This window comes from Athene noctua, chromosome 3 (genome assembly GCF_965140245.1).
Source record: "Athene noctua chromosome 3, bAthNoc1.hap1.1, whole genome shotgun sequence".
NCBI classification, from domain to species: Eukaryota; Metazoa; Chordata; class Aves; order Strigiformes; family Strigidae; genus Athene; species Athene noctua.
The window spans coordinates 29,742,340-29,765,255 of record NC_134039.1 but is presented as its reverse complement, the minus strand read 5'-3'; the positions used below and the strand labels follow the sequence as shown (position 1 = coordinate 29,765,255).

The following is a 22,916-nucleotide window of genomic DNA, read 5'->3' as shown; positions in this document are numbered from 1 at the left end:
GGTCCATAATCACTCCCTTCACAACTACAGATCAGAGACAGAGTAGATAACCCCTGTGCCATGGTTCCCTCTGATAAAACCACTTTGACCAGAACTGCCCAAGAACACTTCCACTAACCAAAGCCTGCCGCGGCAGGCAAGGCTCGAGCTGTAACAAACCCACCCCACCTCCTTGCAGAGTCTTTCCAGCAGTAGCAGCAAGGCTCTGTTGATACTGGTGAACGCTCTGCGCTCCTCTAGCTTCAAGCAGTGCCAGGCACCACAGCTCACTGAGCCCATCTCTCACAGGGCAGAAAGAGCTGCAAGCTCTTCCTGGCTTCGTTCCACCAAGTGCCAGTCTTGCTCAGTTAACCTTCTGCAGTCCCTCAGACAAGACGTGGAGCCAGGCATGCCTGTGGATGCTCTCTCTGCATCCTCTGGCAGACACAAACACAAGCAGCAGCATATTCACATACCTGCAAACACCCTGTAACCGTTGGAGGGTTTAAAATGATACACAATTGTATTAAAACTCTGTAATTCCAACATGCCAATCACATATTAAACACAAAACAAATCCCAGTAACACACTGGATTCCTTTGCTATGCTATGAACTAGAAGTGTTCATGGAAATACTGCCCTGCCAGAGGTTATTTTGTTACATGTTGTAGCACATGTTCTGGGAAATATTTAGGCTTTGGATGGTAAGAAAACAGGAGGGGAGTTGCTGTCGACAGCTATCCTCACTGCGCTGCTCTTGCTAAATACATCCAGGCAGAACTGCCAGCCTTAAATATAAAAAGGACCATATTCACTTCATATGATACCCAGCTCCAGCTCCCATGTGCTGCTGCAGTGGAGTGGTGTCTCAGTCCTTTGATTTCATTTATGATATGGCAGCCTCAAACCCTTCAGAACTGGAGGTATTAAGTCCTTAGCATGTGTAACACTAACAGCAGCAGCTAGAAGGCCAATAGGAGTTGCCCATTTAATCTCACTCTGTGCTGCCTGTATCCTGCCTGCCTTAGTTCCAGGACTTTGGGATGGAAAACGCAGTTTACTTCTGAGCAGTATCTAGGACACTAGAAACTTGACTCTCATTCAAATATGGCATATAATCCAACAAAGGCTAATTATTCCTGACTTTTAAACAGAATCACATACAAAGCCAAGCTGGACCGCCAGGAACGCTCTCAGGGGAAAGGAATGACAGGGAGAAGTACAAAGAGACAGATGGTATATATGAAGCTTTGTGTAGCTTTCCTATTACACATGCAGGTTTTGCTCTTGCACCTGTTTCTACCACTCAAACACCAAACTACTTAAAGACAGCAAGAGGAGAAGGGAGAGAGGGTGTGGAGGGCAGAGGAGATGCAATTCATTCTTTGCGTTCTCTTCCCCAATATTTACAGGTCCTTGATTCCCCTTTATAGGGCTAGTTTTCAACTGGCTTTTCTCTTTCAAGGCACTGCAAGTTTGCCTTGAAGAATCCAAAGTGGTTGGAGAGCTGGGAATATTAGCATTTAAAGGGTTTTAATAAATTAAACAGTCGCAGGGAGTTTTCTGGAGAAACTGAACTCCATTACATTAAGGGACAGAACTTGGGCATCACTTGTGCTGAAATAAAACTATCTCCAGCAAAGACATCTCATCAGATGACCAAAGTTACTATTGGTTGAATATTTACAAAAATCCTTCCCCTTCCTTTAAAACTTGTCAATCCACTCGATCATTTCTACCTCACAGCAACTGAAAAAAAAAAAAAAAAAAAAAAGGAGGAGTGGGAAGGCAAAAAAAATGCAACCTTCTAGGACAGCAACTACAACTCAGGTTTATTCAATGTGTGGGGCAAGAGCTAAAAGGAATAGTATTACCTTGTATCCCCTTCCATACACTCTGGAAACACTGCAACAGCTCATTTTCTCCCTGTTAATCAGTTCTGCAGTCTCCCGTTTGCTGTGCACAGTGCCTTTACAGAGCATGGAAAGAGATCTGCTCCCAACTGTTAACCTGCAACAGCATGGACCAAGGACAGCACGAACCAATAGCAGCTGCCTATGTCTCCAGAAGCAATTATATCCTTTCATGGAGAAAAAGATAAATGGGTACATCAGATGCTGAATGCGCACCAGGAAAATTCCACTAATTTATTAGATGTCTTGTCCTTCGTAGGATAGTTTGAGCCAAACAAGTCTGCTTATTTAAGTACAAAAACCCTTCAAAGTCACAGGAGATTACAAAAATACCAGAACCCTGAGCTACTCTCCCTCACCACAAAGAGAATAATCTCTCCCACCCACTTCTCTGTTCAGTTTGATCACTGCATCCACAAAATGTTTAGGGTCTCTGGCCCATCTTCTTCAGGGTTCGATTCAGCTGGAATTAGAGAAAGCAAAGGTCAGAAAAAATATAGTGATTGACATACTGTTCCCCTCAGCAGCCTTCATCCAATGCCTCTACTTCTTCCTCCCCAAGTCACTGACAGAAACAGCTCTTGTGCAAGTGAAGGCAGGGTGCAAAGTAGAACAGAAACTAGTAAAGCTCCCTCCTCCTCTCCAAGGCAGCAAAGGAAGATGTGGAGAGAAGAGAGGGTGCAAACTTCTAGCAGTGGTATCAACCATGTACTGCTCAAGTCCCCACATCTCAGGATTTTGCTGCCTCGATTTCTATCGGGCAGCAACCTCTGTTGGGAGAGTGGAGCAGTGACAGGATGTCACCTCCTGGCTGATCACAATGCTGAAGTCATCTGTGCTCTAGAAATCGTTGAGGCCACTTTCTAGAGCTGTAGTTACAAGGGTAGAGATGTTATTCTGGTTGCATTACTGACATGAACACTACAATTGTCTAGGGACAATGGAGTCAGTACCCTTGAACAGTACAACCCTCCTCCTTTTCCACTGTGGCTCAAAAGAACACTTTCTCACACAAAACATACCATTCTTCAAAGGCCAGCAGCTGCTGCTTAAACCACCTGGCTTTGCTCAGTGCCTTGCAGAGCCGGGGCTCACCCCAGCAAGGCACCATGCAGCTGTTTCACACAAGCATGGCTCCTCTGGGGCCTGCACAGCCCAATGCTTTCCCCCTTTTCTTATAAAGTTACACAGCAATCCTGCCCAGGCCTCACCTCCTCAAACTTGTGGATCTGGCGGATGAAGAAGTCCCCATAGCGTCGAGCAACCTTTGTGTCCGCAATATGGATCATGTCCTGGGGAAGGAACAGCGTGAGGTCAGGAAAAGGACTGCGCTAGCAGGGAGACAGCAAGCACCACCAAACATGAGAAGCGATCAAAGGGGCTTCACTCCAGCATCACACACCTGACCTGTGCCAGTCCCACAGCAGTCACTCAGTTATTTGGGCTGCCTTCACTATACCCTTGCCTGAGATGGGTCCCAAATTCACATTGTATTCACTTCCCCCATTCTTGCACTCTGCCTATTTTTGTCTCTCAAGGCAGCAGTTTGACAGTCCCAACCCCAAACCACCCTCTGCTTCCCTCTACCAGCAGCTAAAAGTTGTGCTGTCCAGAAGAGCTAGGCTGAGATACAGCACAAGATGCTGCAGGAAGAGGTCTGCTCTAAGGACTGAGAATAAAGGACAACCTGTTCTCCTTCCTATCAAGAAACCTAATGGTTGCTGTTATCTTCTTCGAAAATCAAGTCCTAAACGACTCTTTGCTATGTTTCCTGCTGCCTGGAGCTACACCGGCAGGATGGTGACAGGACCATACCTTGTATTTAGATTCCTCCTAGAGCAGACAGAGCCAAATGCTGTTCCAGTTAAAAATGGACATGTCACATGATCAAGCAAGTTCCCTGCTTTGTCAGGCAAAGGAGATGTGGAGACATACAAAGCTGACAATCCCACCTGACACACAGACAGCACTAGCTGTCACCCAGCTGTCACCTCCCAAGAACACTGACAGACAGTTCCTTCTGTCCTGGCGAAGACATCTAGGATCTTTGTTTTCTGGGTACAACAACTGCCAAAGTTGTCTGTGACATCCCATCACTGTTCATCTACTGACACTCCTACTAAGCAGGGCTACAACTTCACTGTGGGCAGCCAAGCCCTTCACATGGCAAAGAAGGAGGGATGTTTCCCAGACTGGAGCAAAACTAGGCGCTGCCACTTCCAGAATTTCCTGGGTGAAGGAATTTACTAGCCAGCAAGGGACAAATACCAACCTTGTCAATATAGAAGTCAACCTCAGAGGCTGACTGGAACTCCCCATCCAGGGCAGATATGCCACTAGTCCATACCAGGTTCTTCATCTTGTGCTTGAAGACGAGCAGCTGGATACGAAACTCCTGTTCTGTGAGGTCTAAGAAGCCAGCCAACTTCGCCACGGGCATGGTGGTGTAGAGCTTGAGGAAGCTACGGATGGTGGAGAGCTGGGCCTGCTGCTGAACCTCATCAGCAAAGACCTTGAGCTGCTGCAGGAAGGGCTCCTTGTGGTAGTTGGGGTGCACATTGTCATAATTGGGTACCACGGGGGAGAGGAACTTGGGGCAAGCATAACTGAAGAGCTCCTCGTAGACTTGTGCATCACCCTTCTGCATACGCAGCATTTTATCCCCGTATTTCTCTCGCAGCTGCAGGTGGATGCTCTCATCTATGCGCATGGGGTACATGGTGAGGGCGATGGCCAGGAGCGCATGCATTTGTTCATTCTGCTTGTTAATCTGAGACAGAGAGGAGAACCTGTTAGCTTGCCAATGTGCTCAGGCTTTTGGTGCCAGAAAGAGCTGGGAGCTGCGTTTTTCAGACAGACCTTTTACCCAGAGCACTGATGGTCCTAATGCTTAAGAGGGACAGCAGAAAGAAGCAGTGCCTCTGGGCAAAGCAGACAGATTAATGCTGTATCAAGGCTCTCACCAATGAAAAAAGAGGGCAGTACTGAGTGACAGCCAGAAGCAGGTTTAATTGCTTTGGTGCAAAAAAGTGCAGAGGAGAAGAGACAGATAGTTTTACAACCATCTCCTGGCAAAGGAGGCCAGTGAAGAAAAGACTGAGAAGGAAGATTTATCTGAGTGTGGGATGAAAGGGAGAGCTGTGTGGCTGAAACAGACATACCAAACTTTTGAAGTGTCATGGAATTAAAAACAGCAGGACTTGGCTACACAAAGTTAGAAATTAATCATAAGGATGAAATTGAGACAGCAACAGCAGAGGGTAAAATAGGCACCAGGGACAACTTAGGTGGAAAGAGAAAGGAGCTTTGTTTCAGCCACACTAAACTAAACCACTCTGTGAATGATCATCTGATAATGGAAATAGATCTGACAATGGCAGTAACCTGAAATGCAGGACTGGACCAGAAATAGGACTGAGTTTGAAGAAACATCGACTAGAATATAATTAGCAGCTGATATTCATTAACAACACTACCTAGAGGGAGAGTGTAGATGGTGCCAGGGCAACCATATGGTGAGCAACCAAAGGAACTAGTAACACAGCTAAAAGAAAATATTGCCACACATAGCAAAGGAGTTCAAAGGATTCCCAGTCACCACCACCACCAGAGTCCAGGAAAACAGGGCTGGACTATTAGATGTTAACAGGTAACAGAGGAGGGGCAGAAAAGAAGACAGCAGCCTTTTCTCTTGGTAAGTGTTGACCTATTCTATCTCTTACCATCTCATACTTGTAGGTTGTCCTCTGAAACATGCTCTTGGTCCTTTGGATGTAGAGGAGGATGTTGGCAAAGACACGGATGGCATCCTGGTAACGTCGCATCATAAGGTATGCGAAGCCCACATAGTAGTAGGTGGTCACCTGGCACTCAGGCACCCGCGAGTACATGCTCTAAGAAGTAAAGATCAACATACTATGATAGAGGCGAGGCTATCACCTTTGATCCAAACAGTTTTTTACCCAGAATCTAGCCACCTCTGCTTTCACCCCCATTCCAAATATAGAAAGGAGAGGGTTAATTTAGGATACCTCATCTCCCACCCATCCTTGCAGCAGCTTCCTCACTATTTATTAGATCATCCTCTGTTTTCCAGTTTCAGCTTCCTACAAGCAGAGGACTCTTGCGCTTTGCTCAGTTCCCTTTCCCCCCATTTCACTCCACATCCTCTGCCAGACAGGACATACATAGATCTGGGCCAAGCCTTGGGCCAAGTCTCTGTTGCAGCTGGACTTCTGTCAGCCACTGTTACCACAAGCAGCATGCAATTCTAGGGCAAAAACATGCAAGGTGGGAGTGGGCACAGTGGCTCAAAAAAATACAAGAATGAGCCACTGACAAAGGTGGGAACAATATGTTCAGCTAGCTACCACTGCACTACTGCTTACAGTTCAAATAATAATCCCTATAACAACACTGCAAGCTTCCTCAAAAACTAGGCATTTATCAGGCATCATCATATGGCTTGACTTAATGCCAAAGCTCCAGCTGTGTTTAACTAAAAACTCCTAACAGCTACAAGCAGCTGCTCAGCTAGAAGATTCATTATGGCAATCTTTCACCAGCATATTTGAACAGAGTCATTTGGAAAACTGCAACCAAAGTGTTTAAAACATGCTGTATTACCTTCTTGTTGAGCTCAATGTTCTCCAGAACCTTGATTGCTTGGTAGTAATCCCCCAGCAGAGAGTGCAGACGCAGTAGCCCAACCAGGCTGAAATAGCCCAGCATCTTGTACAGAGAGTGGCGACCATATTCACCAGCCACGCTTTCAGGATCACCTAGGAAAAAAAGGAACCATGACACTTGCCTCCAAGGAAGCAAGCTCCCCTTTCAACAAGGGGTGAGAACTCTTCAACACCTCTATGTTTACAAGCAAAGGGAGCAAGACCTCAAGTGTAATCGCCAGCACTTCTCAGGCAAGGCCAACAGAATCTGTTCCCAGTCAGTCCATCCACTGATTAAGGAATTACTCCAGCTCCCAAACAAAGCTAACCAAGCTTGGTCAAATCAAAGTAAGGCAGCACAGAAATCAGTCTTGCTTGGCATCACCCAGCTAGCTCACCTCCACTTGTATAGACCTCCAGCTGTCGGTTGATGTTGGATTTGTCCACCAGAGAGTGCAGCACATTAAGGACACTGTGGACATTCCAGATCTTGGGGTTGGAACGAAGGAAATCAATTTCCTCTTCAGACTTCTTGGCTGTCTTGCAGCGGTACTGGCTGAAAGACTGGAACTACAGGAAAAAGCAGAGATTCAATGACAAGAAGCTAGTTTGGACATGTTCAGCTACGTGCACTAAGCTTACAAGTTGATCACACAAATGCATTACAGTAAGCTGCAAATTGCATGAAAAAGAGTTTCATCTGAGATCACGTGGCAATCAAAATGGCAAATTATACCAGCTTTAAAGCACCTAGGGAAAAAATGATACAGAGCAGAGGGAAAAGGCCAGAAGACAGAATGAAGCACAGAAGGATCTCTTAGACAATTAGGACCAGCAACTAAACATGAATTTGCTGTCTGAACAGGTAGCAAAGAAAATGACCAAGTCATAAGATGTGTCTGCATACACACACATCTGTTTCTACAGATGCACACATCCTTTTTCATGCTCAGGCCTGAGAAGACTGCACTTGTGGAATTCCAGGCATATCTATAATAAAAAGTTACAGAAAAAGGAATCTATAGAGAAAAAAACAGTAGCATTTGAGATCTGTATTACTGCACTCCAGAACAGTAAGGGGAAAAAATATTTCCTAACATCAAGATCCTAGGGACATAGATTTCAAATCAGGTCAGCGATCTCTCAGTGGAAGCATAAAGGCCCTACTGACTAAGAAATACGAAGCTAAAGCAAAACCATAGAACACAATAAAATTAGTTTGAACAAGTATCTTAATAAGGTCTTTGTGATTATAACTGATTTCAGTCAGGCTGCTTTGCACAAATCAGACAGAAATGAAGGCGAGTTTAATAAAAAAATAAGTCCCCTAAGCAGCAACTGAAACAGAAATATCAATAGAAGTCCAGGACTCCCCAAAGAGCTCCCTGTAACTTAAAAATATATACATTTACAAATACTTCATCTACTCAGGAATACCAGTGCTCACCAAAGTTTTTTGACCTGCAATAGTATCCTAGTATGAAAATCACAGAAAGGGAGGAAATGGAAAATTTCTAGCACTAATAGAGGCAAGGCCACCCCAAAATGGCCCAGTCTTAAAGTCATATACCTGGTATATGAATTCATCAATGATATCCCAGAGCCATTGGTTGGGCAGTTCCAAGGGAGCAGGGCCATCGGCATCTGCAGAACGTAAGTAACAGATGAGAAGCTTAATACCTTGAGCAAGAACAGTGGCAGAACTGAAGGAACAGAATTAAAGAAGACAAGAATTTCCCTGAAATGGGAGATGCAGCAGCAAATGAAGCTTCCAGTAGGGCAGTGATACATAGTTTTAGCTACCTCAACTGCCTTCACTTTTAAAGAATATGAGCATGTATGGGGTTGATCTCTAGAGTGTGACTGCTCAGCAGCAATGATTCTCAGAAGCTGTGCAGACTGTAGGACTTAACCTAACTAATTTATTTTCCACAAGAAGTTTGGTAGGGAGTCACAAACACTAAAATTTGTTCCAAGGGGAGTCAACAACAGCAAGCAGTTGTGAAACACTAAGTTTTCTCTAGTTTACAGCTTTGTTGTGCTTTTTACTAAAGATAGGTGAAGAAGTTCTCAGCAAGACAAAGCTAAACAAGTTTTATTCTTTACAGTATTTCAGAAAGCACTGGAAGTTATTTGTGATTTTTGTGGTTTTAAATGCAAGAATGTAAATGCTCTTCATTGAAGAAACTCAAACATATGGAGAGTTCATAGACTACTTCTCCCTATATGATCTAAAACAAACTGACCCTTTGTCCAGCCCTGCCCTCTCCAAAATTCACAAACCAGAAGTGAACTGCAGCAACTCACTGAGGATGTAGTTGAAGAGATTGCAGTAGTTGTAATAGGATTCAAATCTCTGCTCCAGCGTGGGCCCCCCCTGTAGCGAGAAGTCAGCACAGTCTGTTTAGTTTCAAGCATGGCAGGAGTGAGTTCATGGGCAACCGCACATGAAAGACAGTCAATAGTCACAGCAGTAAAAGATCTATTTCAGAAATGTTAGAGCCAATATTCAACCAGGACATCCAGCAGTAACACCCGGAAAACCTGAAATTGTGTCACCATTGTGCCATAGAACAGGGCTGACTTTTGACATACAGGAAGCTTCTCCCAGGATAACTGAGCATTCAAACCTTCGTGAATAGGATGCTTTAACCTTCCTTGTCCTCCTCTCTGCTGTCCAGACTCAAGAGCTTCCTATTACCTTCAACAGATTTCCTTTGTTCTCTCCTCATAAGAGGCCTCAATACATCAACAATTCTGCTTCTGGACAGTATTTCTAAGTGCTTTGAAAGACCAGTAAACACAACAGAGAATCATTCTTCCTAGAATCATCTTCCTTGTTCACCTGGAGACATTTGAGGGCAGCCTGAGAACCACTAACAGCACAGCTTGAAAAACCAGTCTCTCCTTTTAAAGCCTGACTCAAATTAATACACTTTTTAAAGTGTCCATTTCTCCACCCTCTGGTCCAGACCAAAACTGCAGTTATTACTTATTCACTCTGTACATCATGTCTCTGTTCAGCTTCTTTCCTCAAAGAACAAAGAAGCACTGTGATTTCTTACTCACTTCAAATTAGCCTAAGAAAAAAATGTGGGGCTTTTTTCTTTTATAGAGTGCTACTCCTTTTATTTCATTCTCCTGTATCCTTTATGGTGCCCATGTTTCCCTCTCTGCAAGACACTCTCACCCCATATGTTTTTTTAATCGCAAACAACGCACCCTCTTCTTGTGACACACCCTCTCACCTACCTGCTAACCTGAAGAACAGCCACGAAGGAACGCAGAACGCTAACTGATCTATAGGTCTTGCAATCACAGCTCTATCAAAAAGAAAAGTCAACTATCTCCCAACACCTCCTTCTTCCCTAACTCACTAACCACTACATTTGATATCAGTAACAGACTTACATAAGAGCCTCCTGAAAACTCAGACCAGGTCTTCTGATTAATATAAGCTGCCAGGGAAACCTGCACACTCATTGCAACTAAGTTGGAGGAGACAGCTGACTAGCCTCAGAAAGACAGTCAAGGCTTTCTGCGTTTTCAGCAGTGAATCCTTACTAACAAAAGGCAAGAAATTTGAGTTTCCCTAAAAGCAGCTTGACTTATATAGCTCATAAGCCCATTCAATCCTGTCTCGCAAAAATTATGGAACCACTGATACTGTGGTGGCAGCAAGATCTCGCAAGTTTTATAGCACAGAGAAGCCAGCATGCAACCAACAGGAAGACAGAGGACAAACACTCACGCTGACTTTGGCGTAGATGTGTCTATAATACAGCTCCTTGTACAGGATGAGGAAAACAGCATCTGGAAAAGATGACAGAACCGGACATTAGAAGCCACAAGGCCTAGGCAACTGGATCTCTCAGATATGCCAGTTGTGTTCCTCCTGCCACAGTAATATAGGGAGGTACAGACACTTCTTTCAGTTTTGACTTCTTGCCAGGCATCTACTGAAGGAGATACCAGCATGAACAACAATGATTGACTAAGGTAGCAGCAATACCGTGCACCTGCTCATTTATGTATCAAAAGTAATTTAGTTTCTTCTTTCTCTGACAAGCAAAGATAAAGGAAAAAACTTACCATTTCCAACCTGAGGGGCAATGGCCTCAGCCTCAGGCCATGGGGTATTCTTAAAAAACCTTTCTGTCAGCTTTGTCCAGCTGAAAAATAGACATACATGTGGTATTAGAAACTGTTTCTCAGTATGAGTGCTGGAGTTAGAGATGACAATATAGAGGCCTTGGATTTGATGAGAATAGAACACCACCACCATCCTTTAAGTCCAGTGTTGAAGCAAAGAATAAGAACGGCAAACTAAACAATTAAAGTCTTCAATTTATCCCTGAAGTATGGAACAGCTGAGTGTGTTACTTTCACATTCCCTTTATGGTAAGGTAACGTAGCTATAAACAGGAGTAGGAGTACCTGTAGAGAACAGACACAATAATTACACCTCACAGCTTTCTGCAAACTGCTTAACTAGCATGACTGAGGTCACTTTTTGCTACCTCCATACCTGTTAAACTATTGCTTTAGATAGGTCACAGTTGACCTAGACTTATGTTAGACTAATGGCCTGGAAATACCTGTTTTTTTCCCCAGTGATCAAATCAAGCATCATGCTGTATTTTAGAGGAAGCCCAGGTTTGGAAAAAGGCAGCTAGTCAGCTTTTGCTTTTAAGAGCAGGGTGCACTTAAAAGTTTACACAGTGATTCCCATTGATGGAAGGATGGTTTCATACCTGTTTTCATAGATATCCTGGATCTCGTACACCTTCTGGTCAATGACATCACTGGAAACACGGCTGGCCTGGAGCTCATACACCTTCTGGTCAATGAGATCCGACACCGTCTTGTGAAAATACTGAATGAAGTTTTTGATCACTTCGGGGATCACCTGGTAGGTCTGCTGCTCGTACTGGCGCTCATAGGCCAAGTCTTGTTTCGGGTCTCCTGAGGGTAAAGCAGAGTGGTGAGGCGGCTGCCGCACGGGGCGGCCCAGGCCCACAGAGCCAGCCGGGCGCCAACAAGCCCGGTGCACTTAAGCGGCCGCCGCGGCGGCGCGGCCGAGGCCCACGCTCACCCGTGTGCATATCATAGTCGTTGGAGTAGGCGTAGGGGTCGTAGGCAGCCTGTGGAGAAGAGACGGCAGCGAGTCACCGCGACCAGCCCGGATACGACCCACTCGGGACCCCACGCGTCTCCCTCCCACCGCCCCAGGACCCCCACCCCGAACCTCATTATCGTAGTCCTCTCCCGGGTAGGCCATGGCGACGGCAAACGGCGAAAGGCCTCCGGGAAGCTATGCGGGCCCAGCGCGGGGAAGGCAGGAAGAGGGGGTGGGACCAGGGGCGGGGCTCGGGCTGGCCGGCCGGAAAGAGCTGCAGCGGCGGCGCAGGGCTGCGCCCTTCCACTGGCTGAAACAACTGCCCGTCTTCGGCCCGCTCAGCTGCCATGGGCCTGGTGCAACCTATGGCCTGCCTATTCCTCCCTCTGATTGGGCAGTGTGCGTGCCCGTCAGACCCTCCTGGCCTCTGCCTTCACCTTTCGCCCCCGCCTCTCCACTCGCCTTCCTCCACCCGCTTCTCTGCATTGGCTGCACACACAGGGTGCGGCGCCTTCGATTAGTCGAGTGGAAGCGGCCCGCCCCGTTGCTACAGCGACGGCTCTCCCCTCCCCTCTCCGCCCGCACCCTGCGCGGCGGCCCGGCCCGGCCCGGCCCGTGAGGGGATGGAGGGCGGCGGCGGGGCCGCAGCAGCGCCCGACGCGGGGCCGGGCCCGGGGCAGGCGCCAGAGCCAGAGCTGGAGCCGGAGACGGCGCTGGGGGCCGGGCTAGCGCTGGGGGCGGCGGCGGGCGCCCCTCTCGGCTACCTGCACGTCCTGTGGCAGCGGGAGGAGCCCGCGGGCAAGATCCCGGCCCGCCGCCTACGCAGGGCCGCCCGCCTCCACCGCCGGCTGGGGCCTACGGGCAAGGAGAGCTACGGTGAGCGGCGGGCAGCGCCTCTCCCTGGGACGGCCCTTCTTAGGCCGGCCCCGCGCGGGGAGCGGCCGTGCTGCCGTCCGGGCCTCGGCGGGGTGGAGAGGCTCCCGTGTGGGGACCCGGTAAAGCTTCGGCTTTCCCGTGTGCGGGCCCGCTGGACTGAGGTCGGATGTGCTCGGTGGGCGCCTTGGGAAGGCACCCTTGCTCCTGCCAGGGGAGGGTGCCTGTCAGGACTGGAGGGACCGTGGCCAGCCTCAGGAGGAGGCAAGGAGAGTGCTTCTTACCTGGCATCTTGATCTCCTGCTTCCCCTTCTCTGGGCTGAGCCGGCACCAGCGTGGTTTGGCCCCTCCTCCTGGGCTCGATCACCGGGATGGGGTATTTCTGTAGGAAAGCGCTCCTTTGTCCTCTGTGCCTTCCAGTAACTGCCTTTTTTTTTTTTTTTTTTCCCCTCCACAGCTCTGAAAAGGCTGCGTGAAGCTGCCAATAGCAATGACTTGGACACAGGTAAGACTTCTGCCAATCCTACTTGGGACCTCTTCCTGGAAGGGCAGTTTTGTCGAGGACGTTTATTTTAGGAGAGGAGGAGGAGGGTGCAGGTAGTTTGCAGACATGGTGCTTTAGATGCTGCAAATCTAGAAACTGCTTTTCTGGAGCCTTGTTTCATTCTCTGAGCAGGGTGAGGTTGATTATAGTATTCACTGCCTCTGGTTCATAGTGTTAGTTCGCCAACAACTGCCTCAAGCTAAAGCAGCACTTTGCCGTTCCAGCTTTTTTGGTATGTAACTTTTGCCTGACCGTAAGCAGCAAGAAAGTAGTGTTTTGGTAAGGTGGAAAAGTTATGATCGTCTAAGATTGTCAACCTGTGTGATGAGACAGTGTGACCCAGTAGATCAGAACCAGGATTAGTGCTGAACTCTGCCTGTCACAGTGACTTCAGAGAAGGCTTGTGGCCTATCTGTGACTCCCTTTACCTCTCTATACTGTAGATTAGGTAGGGTTTGATATGGTGTCCAGCAACAATATTGGTGTATGTTATCTGCCCATTATCATTGTGCCTCCTTAGATTATACTCTCCCCTCAACTGTACTGACCTAACTGTTCATTCCGCCACTCTGTGAACAGAACTGGAAACTGGTTTGACTTGTAGAAACTCCCAGTATATCAGAATGGGGGTTTGGTCTCCACAAAACACCTGGTGTCATGAACTGGTGGAGGAGCTCTCTCAGTAGAAAAAGACTTGGCTTCAGTCACGAAGACAAGAGGAAGAATGAAAGAGTCAGGCTTTGTGAAAGTCTTAGTTTCAATCCATTTTAGAGTTTTACACCTGTATTTGATACACAGGCTCCCCTGTTTACAATCCTGATGTGTTTTGTGTACTCTGCAACTTGAGGAAGTGTCTGATGATGAATTTATTCATCATCAAGTAAGAATCTTTGCTGTTTCCTGTGGTGGCACTGGGTGGGAGAGGTTATGTCATTTCCTACTGGTTTCAGGGGAGGACTAGGTAATGTGTTACCCATTAACAGTTCTCACTGGTGGCATTGTCAGTCTCCCTTTCTTTCTTCTGGAGTATCAAACGTTAAAGATCTCAAAATATAGCAAATCTGTCGGTATTTTTAATAACTACAGAATGAGCTTTATTTTACACACATTTTACCTGCTTTCTTCTCCTTGGCACTGTCAGTGCAGCAACTCTTGGAGGATGGAACTGACCCCTGTGCCGCGGATGACAAAGGCCGGACAGCCCTGCACTTTGCCTCCTGCAATGGCAATGATCACATCGGTGAGTAGGGAGGGGGAATTCTGTCTTCCAACCTCTCTGTGGCAGAGATTTTGAAGGATGCTCTTTGATTCAGCACATGACAGAGATTGCTGGATTCCTTGTGTTTTGTGGCAAAGTTGCCATCTGAATTCTGGCTCCAGGTTTGCCATGTTCCCCTGCTGAAGGGGGAGCAGGAGCTCCTAGCAACAGGGTGTCCTGGTTCAGCTAGGATAGGGTTAAGTTTCTCCAGCAGAGACGAGGAAGGGATCTCCAACCAGGTTATTCATACCATGCTGAGGTCAGGTCCTGCGGGCAGCGCAGAAAGCTTTCCTTTGTGGCTTTAGTGGCGGGGAGCATCGCAAGTGAGCTGTCTGTAACCATTGCGGTATTTCTCTGTAAATCTTTTGTCTTGTTTACTGTTATTGCTGTTTATTGTTGTTATCATTGCTACTGTTGTTGTTCAGATTGTTTATCACACTGTTGTATTGAATTTCTTCTTATTTTAACCCGGGGTTTGTGCCCTACTTGTGTCAGAGGGTGGAGGAGGGGCAACAGCAACATGGTCTCCAGTCCCGGCAGGGCTTAAAACCATTACACAGTGCTGTACTGGTGCAGAAGGAAAGGTGTCCTTAGTCCCAGTTCTTCCCTTTGGGGAGCCCAGGGACAGCGGTGCTGCCTGGCTTTGTGCTGAGTCCTTCTGTGTTGCTGTGCAAACCTCCGTGCCCTGTTTCCGGGAGGAAGTTGATGAGCTGAACAGAAGCACCCATAAGGCAGCCTGGTAGCTGCCACTTGGACCTGCAGCCCGTGTGGGCCTGACCTGTGGGGCAAAGGGAAGGGATTGATGTCGCTCTGTTTCCTTGTTTCCAGTGCAACTGCTTCTGGACCATGGGGCTGACCCGAACCAGAGAGATGGGCTGGGAAACACCCCCTTACACTTGGGTAGGTGCCACACAGATGAAGCTTACATGCAGAGAGGTGAGGGGAACACCACCTTGCTGTTCCTTTCTTCTCCACCTTCCTCTTTCCTGTGCATCACAGTATGCATTCCCAGCTTTAAAGCCTAGGAGGGACTCTTTGCATTTCATTAGCTTCACTCCTCACAAAAGTTTAAGGGTCAGAGATTGAGAAAATCAGTTTCCCTCTCTCTGCCAGCCCCAAGGATTGCAAGATCTGTTCCAGCAAGTGTACTCAGGCTTAAATGTGAAGTTACGCTTAGCAGTTGGGCTGTTTCCCGTGGCAAAGAGCCCTTTGGGAAGCAACAAGCTCGACGCTTGAGCAGAAACTCCTTTGTTGTTTGCTAGTACCTCTGAGTTGTGTGTCCTGTGTTTTCCCTCCCCAGCTGCCTGCACAAACCACGTTCCTGTCATCACTACACTGCTGCGTGGAGGTAACATTTCCTCTGTAACAATTACAGTCTGTCACTTTCCTGCCCTGCCCCTGTTTACACTCCCCAGGGACACTAAGTCTTGAAGAGAGACCTCACTTTCTGTCCTTGCCCATGCATCTTGCAGGGGCCAGAGTTGATGCCTTGGATCGAGCTGGCAGAACCCCACTGCACCTTGCTAAATCAAAGCTGAACATCCTGCAGGAGGGACTCTCCCACAGCCTGGAGGCTGTACGCCTTGAAGTGAAACAGGTAAAAGAAACAGTCTCATGTTCTGGTAAGGTGGTGCAGCCCCTGGCAGTCTCCTTCACCCTTTAAGGGTCAAATATAATTTAGCAACTAGTTTAAATACCTGTAGGCTCTTAGCTGCTCTGGGAAGAGTTTGACTTTTCTCTTTTCAGAGACCTTCCTTTTTCCCAACCACTACTATGAATTTTTGCAGGACCTCTCTTGGCTCCGGTAGGCCAAGGATGCTTTGAATGTCTTCTCAGGCTGTATGGAGCACTCTCTTTTCTTCAGTCACCAGATGCCTTGTGGCAGGAGAGGGACCACAGCATAGGGCTGTAGCTATGGCATTTTACATGCAGAGACTCTGCATTCCTAGCACAGTCTGCACTGCTCTGATAGGTGAAACAGGAAAGCAGTCACAGGGCTGCATCACAAATGCACAAGCTGTGGGCCTTGCTTCAGGAACCATATAGGAGCCACGAGGATTTTCATCCTCCATGCACAAGTGGATCCTGCTGGAGTAGGGAGTCCCTGCTCCTCACAGTGAGGGAAGCCAGTTAGCCATGAAGAAAAGCTTGATGCTTTCAGGGCTAGACCTTATGCTTCTTCAGCTGGGCCTGCCTCTCTTCCCTGTTCTTAAACCAGTCACAGGGGTAACAACTAGTCCATCTGTGGCTGATCAACGCCTCTGGTGACTCACTGGGCTCTGATGCTGCCATTAGTGCTCTCCAGTTGCTTTTCATGTGTTCTTCTTTATGGGTCATGTACTCTGCCATGTACTGCAGCGTCAAGGCTGTGCTTGGCAATTTAACCACACTTTAATTTTTCCTGTAAAAACATCCCAGCTTGGTGCAGCTGTCTGATGGTTGCCTCTTATGCCTGTTGGTTTCAGATTATCCAGATGTTGCGGGAATACCTGGAGCGTCTGGGGAGGCACGAGCAAAAGGAACAGTTGGATGACCTCTGCTCCAGGTTACAGATGACTAGCACAAAGGAGCAGGTAGGCAGCATTGAGCTACTGTGACTCACCTACTTGCATTGTGACTTCTGCGTTTAGGAGAATCCAACTGGATGAGCAAGGTGACACCGAAGACACGGTTATGGAAGTGTTCTTGCTCACATTGGGTAAAGTGGGCAAGTTACATGATGACTTGTACTCCTTTAGAAAGGTTGGAATTCAAAATGCAGAAAGCAATAGCAGCTCAGTAGAGAAGTTGATGGGTCGAGGGCACAGGCATTTTAAGGCTAGGTTTGGCACAACCACACAGGGTTGCAGGGCCTGTTCAGGTTTTTTTCTACAAAAGATTGGCCCTTAGAAACAAGCTTAGCAGAAACAGTCTTGATGCCGTTGCTGATTTCTGGGTAATGCAGCAACATGCTTCTATTTTAAGGACTGGCTAAATCGCACGAGGTGGAGGCCTTAGTTTAGGATTGTGAGGATGGGATCCCTTCTACATGGTTGTGGGACCAAAGGGGTCCTGCCCTAGTATAAGCTCAGCGTGGGTGTTACTGGCAGTCCTGGTGCAAGGGTGGTCCCTGCTGCTTGGGGATTTCTTCTGGGGTGGTGGGTGACTGAACAGCTGCATTCCCCTGGCTAATGGCCAGCTGTATTCTTCTGGCAGGTGGACGAGGTTACAGACCTCCTGGCCAGCTTCACATCACTCAGCCTGCAGATGCAGAAGATGGAGAAGAGGTAATGGGCTTCCAAATGCATCTTCCTGATGCAGCAGGAGAAACCTTAGAGAGAAAAAGAGGAAGCTGAAGCTTGCTTCCCATATTGCTGAGTAAACATTGCTGCCAGCAGCCGTTCCTGCCAGATCCACTCTCCATTGGTTTTCAGACTGTTCCTGTTGGTGCTGCCACAGCTGCCTCATGGGGAGACAGCAGGCTTTAGACAACAGAGTGCTGCAGCTCAGATTTATGGAAAAAAAGAGCTGCTCTTTTTATCAGATGGGCTGGCACTGAATCGACTACCCCTTCCAGAGATATTTTGCTTTCTCCTAATCACTTCAGCTTGATGTAAGTGGTGGCTGACGCCACGTGCAGTCACCAGCCCTGACTAGCGCACTCAGCAGCTGGCCAACATCACAGAAATGCTTGGAACAGGCACCTTTTGCCACCTCCACAGTACTCAGTTGCATGGGGCAGAAAGTGGATGCCTCGGACAACAGAAGGCTTTGTGTTGTGAGAAGAACGCACACTTAATTCTGCATGCTAGCAGCTGAGCAAACATACTGCCTTGAGACACACGTGCTGACGCTTAATCCTAACCTTCCCCAGAGCCTGTGGTCAGAGGGCAGAGAATCTGTCTGGTTGCAAATATGATACAAAGCTTTTAATCACTAGACTTAACAGCTTTCACTGCCCCTGGTTTTTAAATCACTGCTGCAAGTTAGTGCTTAAATACTACAGTGAAACACTTGCAAAAAAATACCCAGGTAGACAGCCTGCCCTGATGCAAGATAAGGTTTGAGGGGTGACTTAATCCTAGTGCAGTTTTAGGCAGACATCTACATCTTGGGAAAAGAAAAACCACCATAACTGACTTTTGTGTTTCCTGTTACTGGCAGTCTTGGGCAAGAGGTCCAGCTGCAACAGGAGGTGTTGTGTATTCAGCTGTATGTTCAGGCTGGGATGGAGGTGGATTTACTGCTGCTTCAGGAGTGCCAAGCCCAGAGCTGGCCCATAGTGTGTTTCTTGCTTGTCACAGAGAGGTGCTGCTCGAGGACCTCAAGTGTGCTGTGAGGAATGAGTTATGACCTCTGCTGGGAACCTGAAGTAATGCAGCTATGAAGGATGCAGGGAATTGCCGTTGCTAATTGATCTCTTGCTTCTGCCCCACTGTGATTAGTGAAGATGTAGATAGCTTTGTTTTGGGATCCATAAATCTTGTCAGTAGGGTGCAAATAGCATCAGGGTGACAAGAACATGCCTGATAGCAATCCAAGTGCCCACCTGGGGACCATACCTAAATGACAGTGTGTAGTAGCAATACCCATCCTGCAGCTTGGGCAACACTGGTTTGGAAGTGTTCATACTTAAGATTCAGCTTAACCATGGAACAGCCACGGTTTGGAGTGTTCAGAGACCTTCATGTCAGCATGTTCTCGTAATCTGACCTCTTGTCCAGGAAGAGGCTGAGTGGACCTCTATGTTCAAAGCTGAGATACCAGAAATATGCATGACTTTTAGATGGGCTCATCCATGAGGCCATGACTGGGACTAATGGTCTTGTGGTTTAGCTGGAGCTGACACTGTGAATACTGATACTTCATTACAATATGCTGAATGGGAAGGATACTGGGTGGGTGGGAGACAATCTGACCTTTTTATATTTTGAACTCAATAAAATCCTGTCAGCCTTTTTGGAGTCTTCAGCCAAGTTCTTTCTTTTTCAGAGTGGCTCATTCCTCCTTCTTTACGTATGTTCCAGGCCCCAGGCACAGCACTGGACTTGGTAACTGCTACTCATACCTGGTACTGAAATCAGAAGCGACAATGCAAAGTTGTTCCAATTCAAACACCAGTCTGTTTGCAGATCGAAGTACATGGTTGCTGACGTACCTCCTGATCTTGACTACCACTGCCAAGAAATCCAAACTTCAAATCTAGTCAGCTGTTGTGAAACCATACAAATAGAGGAAAGAGAATCTCAGTGGGATTGCTTAGGCTGGAAGATGGGATGTTTTGCAAAGAGGAAAAGCAGCCTTATCCAGTCTGCAGTCCTGCAAAAGTATGGAGTTGGTGTGGGGAGGGCAGCTGAACTTGTGCCTTGCCCCATGGCAGATAAAATGGCTGTGCTGTGAAGAGACAGCAGGGTTATGAGGGACTGGAGAGGGACATCTGAACAGGGCACAGAATTTCTAGGGTGGTTCTTGTGTGAGGAGCAGGTGACCTTTGTGTCCAGTATTTACTTACCTTATTTCTTCCCATCTTCACAGCTGAGTCTTGGTATGCATGTACACCTAGCTGTCAGCCTTCTGCACTCAGCAGCCTTGTTGCAGAGGAGACCATTAAGGTGCCCAAAGGGCAAGCGGCTGAAATGATCTTTATCACTGCAGTTACTTTAGTTGCTGAGGTTGTCTGCTAACTAGACATAGCTTGGAAGCTTTCCTGAAAACCAGGAATACACCTAGCTAGGACTCAGAGAAAAGCTTTTAGCCTTGAGTACATGTGGTGTTGTTCACAGCTCTTCAGGCCTTCTTCTTGCCTGACACTGGAGTTTTTCATAACTGCTCCTGACTGTATGCTCAGAGGGGAAAGGGGTACTGCAGCCAGCCAGGAGCAATTGCCTTGCTCCCTCCATGGGAGATGAGGCAGTGCAGGCAGTCCCCTGGAGACTGGCAAAATGAACAGGCAAGTAAAACCAGCAGGCTTATAGGAAGTTTTGCCACTGCTTTAGCGATAACACCAGATAACAAAGAGAAAACGGGATCTGGTTTTCAGTGGGGAAAAAATGCAACATTTAGAAATCATAGTCTATGAGTCACTGCAGTCAGTTCTGCTTTCCTCCTGAGGGCTGAAGCACTGGGCTGCTTGAGAGCCAAGTCATGTGTTTGGCACCAGACTGAGAAAAGTTTTAGGTTTCTTTGTGTCAGCTGGTCATGCCAAAGCCTTGACTACCCTGCCATGCTCAGCAGCTGTATCTAGAAAGAGAGGTGCTGAGGACAGAAAGAAGGAAATAAAAGGTTCCAGGGGAGGAGGAGAATGTGGCTTCATGCTGTGCCTAGAGCTGTTCACTGACACTGTCTGTTTTTTCTGCTGCTCCTGGCATAGAGTCTTCAGCCTCTCCTAGCAGCTTTTCCCCTTGCACCCTGGGCCACAGATCTCCCCGTGCAGCCCATAGGTGTGAGGCTGGTGGCAGCTTTCTGCATCTCCCAGAGGTGTCTGCTGCAGTAATGAAGAATGAAAACAACAACACAGGTTTCCCTCAGCTATCTATTTTTCCATGAAACTCAGTCCAACCTCCTCATTTTCCTTGTGCTACACCATCAAACACACCTTCCAGGTCCCTTTCCCAAGTAGCAGTGCATCCTCCGCCTTGGGGCCGTGATGTTAACCAGAACTTGACCCAAGGCCTTGCTTGCCCCTCACTGCTCTCTGGCCTCCAAATACAATACCCCATTTCCCCTTGTTCAGAGCACAGCTCTGCAGTGACGTGCGCAATCCCCAGCCACTGAACCCAGCAGCAACCTCCCCATCTTTACAGCCGCTGCTGCGCTGTAAGATGCAACCAAAACAAGATAGGTTGAGGATCTGGCTCATCCAAGCCTGTGAAGATAAAACCTGCTTGCGTCTCACTGAGGACCCACAGCAGAAGCAACAGCCTGAACAAAGCCTCCCAGCAAAGCTGCGTGGATGTTATTAAGCACTCACCAGTGCAAGTGAATGCAAAGCACATGCTGCAGTATGTGCAGACATCAAGAATCTTTCCAACTCTTCAGCAGCTGAAATAATTAAACTCCACGGTATCATGCCAACACTTGAACTCCATTAATTTCTCCACCTTCGACTTTCTAGCAGACTCCCAATCCATCATTGTAATTATTTGTGCTACTAAAGAAAGAAGCCCCATGAAGCATCTCTGGCAAACCTCCCACCCTTTCATCTGCTTCCTCCACTCATTCATGAGCAAGACAGATCTCTCCTTCTCCATCAAGGAAAGGTACTTGCAGAAAGTTTCCTTCTTCATACACCATGCCTGGCCAGTGTGGGAGAGCATCCCTGGGCAGCTCAGGGCCCATGAGGCAACGGGGTGGAAGAGCCAGCAATTTTGATTAGGAAGCTGTTAAAGGAGATAACAGCGAATAGCATTCCTCTGTGGTTTTTTTCTGAAAGCTCTGAGGGGAAGAGAACACGTGGTTGTTGGAAGAATTAAAATAATCAGCTAGCAACATGCTAAGTCTGGTCATGGATTAGGAACTAGCAGCTAAACCCAAACGCAATTAAGCATAATTCCCTATAGCTAATGGTGCTGTATGTGCCCTGTCCACACCTGGCACACCACTACTCTGCCTGTGAGCTGGCAAGGCTGTCCTGCCATGATCTGCCTTTGCAGGGCTGCCCTGGCTGCTTGCAGAGTGTCTGTACAAGGTCCTGTTCCTGTGAGCACAAGGGGAAACACAGGCAGCACTCGAGCATGTTGCTCTGCCAGGGAATTAGGACCTGTTCTTGCAACCCCTTTCCATCTCCCCCAGCCCCATGTGCTTGCAGACAGGGAACCCCTGTCCCACCAGGGCTGCCAGATTTGCACACAGGAGTGTAAGCAGGATGAGCTCCTCAGCACCTAGGTCTGACACCTCCCAGCAGCGTCGGGCTCGCAGCACGCATGCCAGGGAGGTGCCAGGCACCAGAACCAGCACACGGCTGGCAGGAATAAGTTGCTCCACAGAGAGAAGCTATGCCCAGCTTGCAGGGGAGCTGGTGCCAACCACTATCTGCAAAGCCCTGACCTGCTCTCACCTCTCCCATTCCCTCTGCCCTGTGCCAGCTCCTGGCACAGCTGCTCTCAGCCAATATGGCAAACTGGCCTGTGCAGGGTTAAATCTGAGCCCATCAGCCTGAGTGATGACAATTAAGAAAGAAAATATAAGCAAAGAGTCATTAATTAAGACAAGAAGCTGGGAGTGAGACTGCAGAATGCTAATCAGTCTGGAGGGGAGGCTGTGTGGAAAGCAGCAATCAAGCTCCTTCAGTTTTAATTAAACCTGGCTCTTTATCAAAGGCATGAGACCTTTTCTTCACCTCTGCCTTTGAGCTGAGAAACCAGTTGGGAGTGTGCACGCTGTTACTGGTCAGACAGGAATTCCCTCCTGGCTTCTGAGCCTCCCTAACCCAGGCTCAGCCCCTGCCCTTCCCAATCATGTGCTCCCCAAAGTCAGGGCTTAGCACCAGGAAGAGTTTAGGGATGGAAGTCAGGGCTTGCAGACACTTGCCATGCTAAATGCACCTTCTCCCCCCGGCCTTCTCTCTGTCTTGTTTTATTTAGG

The 22,916-nt window shown here is 47.8% G+C and overlaps 2 protein-coding genes across 7 annotated transcripts; one reads left to right on the top strand and one right to left on the bottom strand.

Moving 5' to 3' along the window:
- Window positions 1-1,496: 1,496 nt before the first annotated feature.
- On the bottom strand, window positions 1,497-11,927 carry EIF3L (eukaryotic translation initiation factor 3 subunit L). 3 transcript variants are annotated; one of them, XM_074902465.1, is made up of 13 exons: window positions 11,809-11,927; window positions 11,656-11,704; window positions 11,315-11,525; window positions 10,653-10,732; window positions 10,312-10,373; window positions 8,868-8,937; window positions 8,131-8,204; window positions 6,959-7,130; window positions 6,520-6,674; window positions 5,616-5,786; window positions 4,166-4,663; window positions 3,105-3,185; window positions 1,497-2,356 (listed from the first exon to the last, which is right to left on the bottom strand). In XM_074902465.1, exons 1-13 carry the CDS (start codon window positions 11,839-11,841, stop codon window positions 2,318-2,320), a joined length of 1,695 nt encoding a protein of 564 aa, XP_074758566.1. In that variant the 5' UTR covers window positions 11,842-11,927; the 3' UTR covers window positions 1,497-2,317. The 3 variants fall into 3 exon arrangements, with proteins under 3 accessions (XP_074758566.1, XP_074758567.1, XP_074758568.1); XM_074902466.1 differs by lacking the exons at window positions 8,131-8,204; window positions 8,868-8,937; XM_074902467.1 differs by lacking the exons at window positions 10,653-10,732; window positions 11,656-11,704; window positions 11,809-11,927 and having other exon boundaries at window positions 11,315-11,520.
- A 221-nt stretch (window positions 11,928-12,148) lies between these two features.
- On the top strand, window positions 12,149-21,795 carry ANKRD54 (ankyrin repeat domain 54). Of its 4 annotated transcripts, none has more exons than XM_074902461.1 (9): window positions 12,149-12,555; window positions 13,010-13,057; window positions 14,238-14,336; window positions 15,183-15,254; window positions 15,655-15,702; window positions 15,827-15,951; window positions 16,820-16,927; window positions 17,550-17,620; window positions 19,326-21,794. In XM_074902461.1, exons 1-9 carry the CDS (start codon window positions 12,303-12,305, stop codon window positions 19,537-19,539), a joined length of 1,038 nt encoding a protein of 345 aa, XP_074758562.1. In that variant the 5' UTR covers window positions 12,149-12,302; the 3' UTR covers window positions 19,540-21,794. The 4 variants fall into 4 exon arrangements, with proteins under 4 accessions (XP_074758562.1, XP_074758563.1, XP_074758564.1 ...); XM_074902462.1 differs by having other exon boundaries at window positions 12,152-12,555; window positions 19,361-19,517; XM_074902464.1 differs by having other exon boundaries at window positions 12,430-12,555; window positions 14,243-14,336; window positions 19,326-21,795.
- Window positions 21,796-22,916: the final 1,121 nt, after the last annotated feature.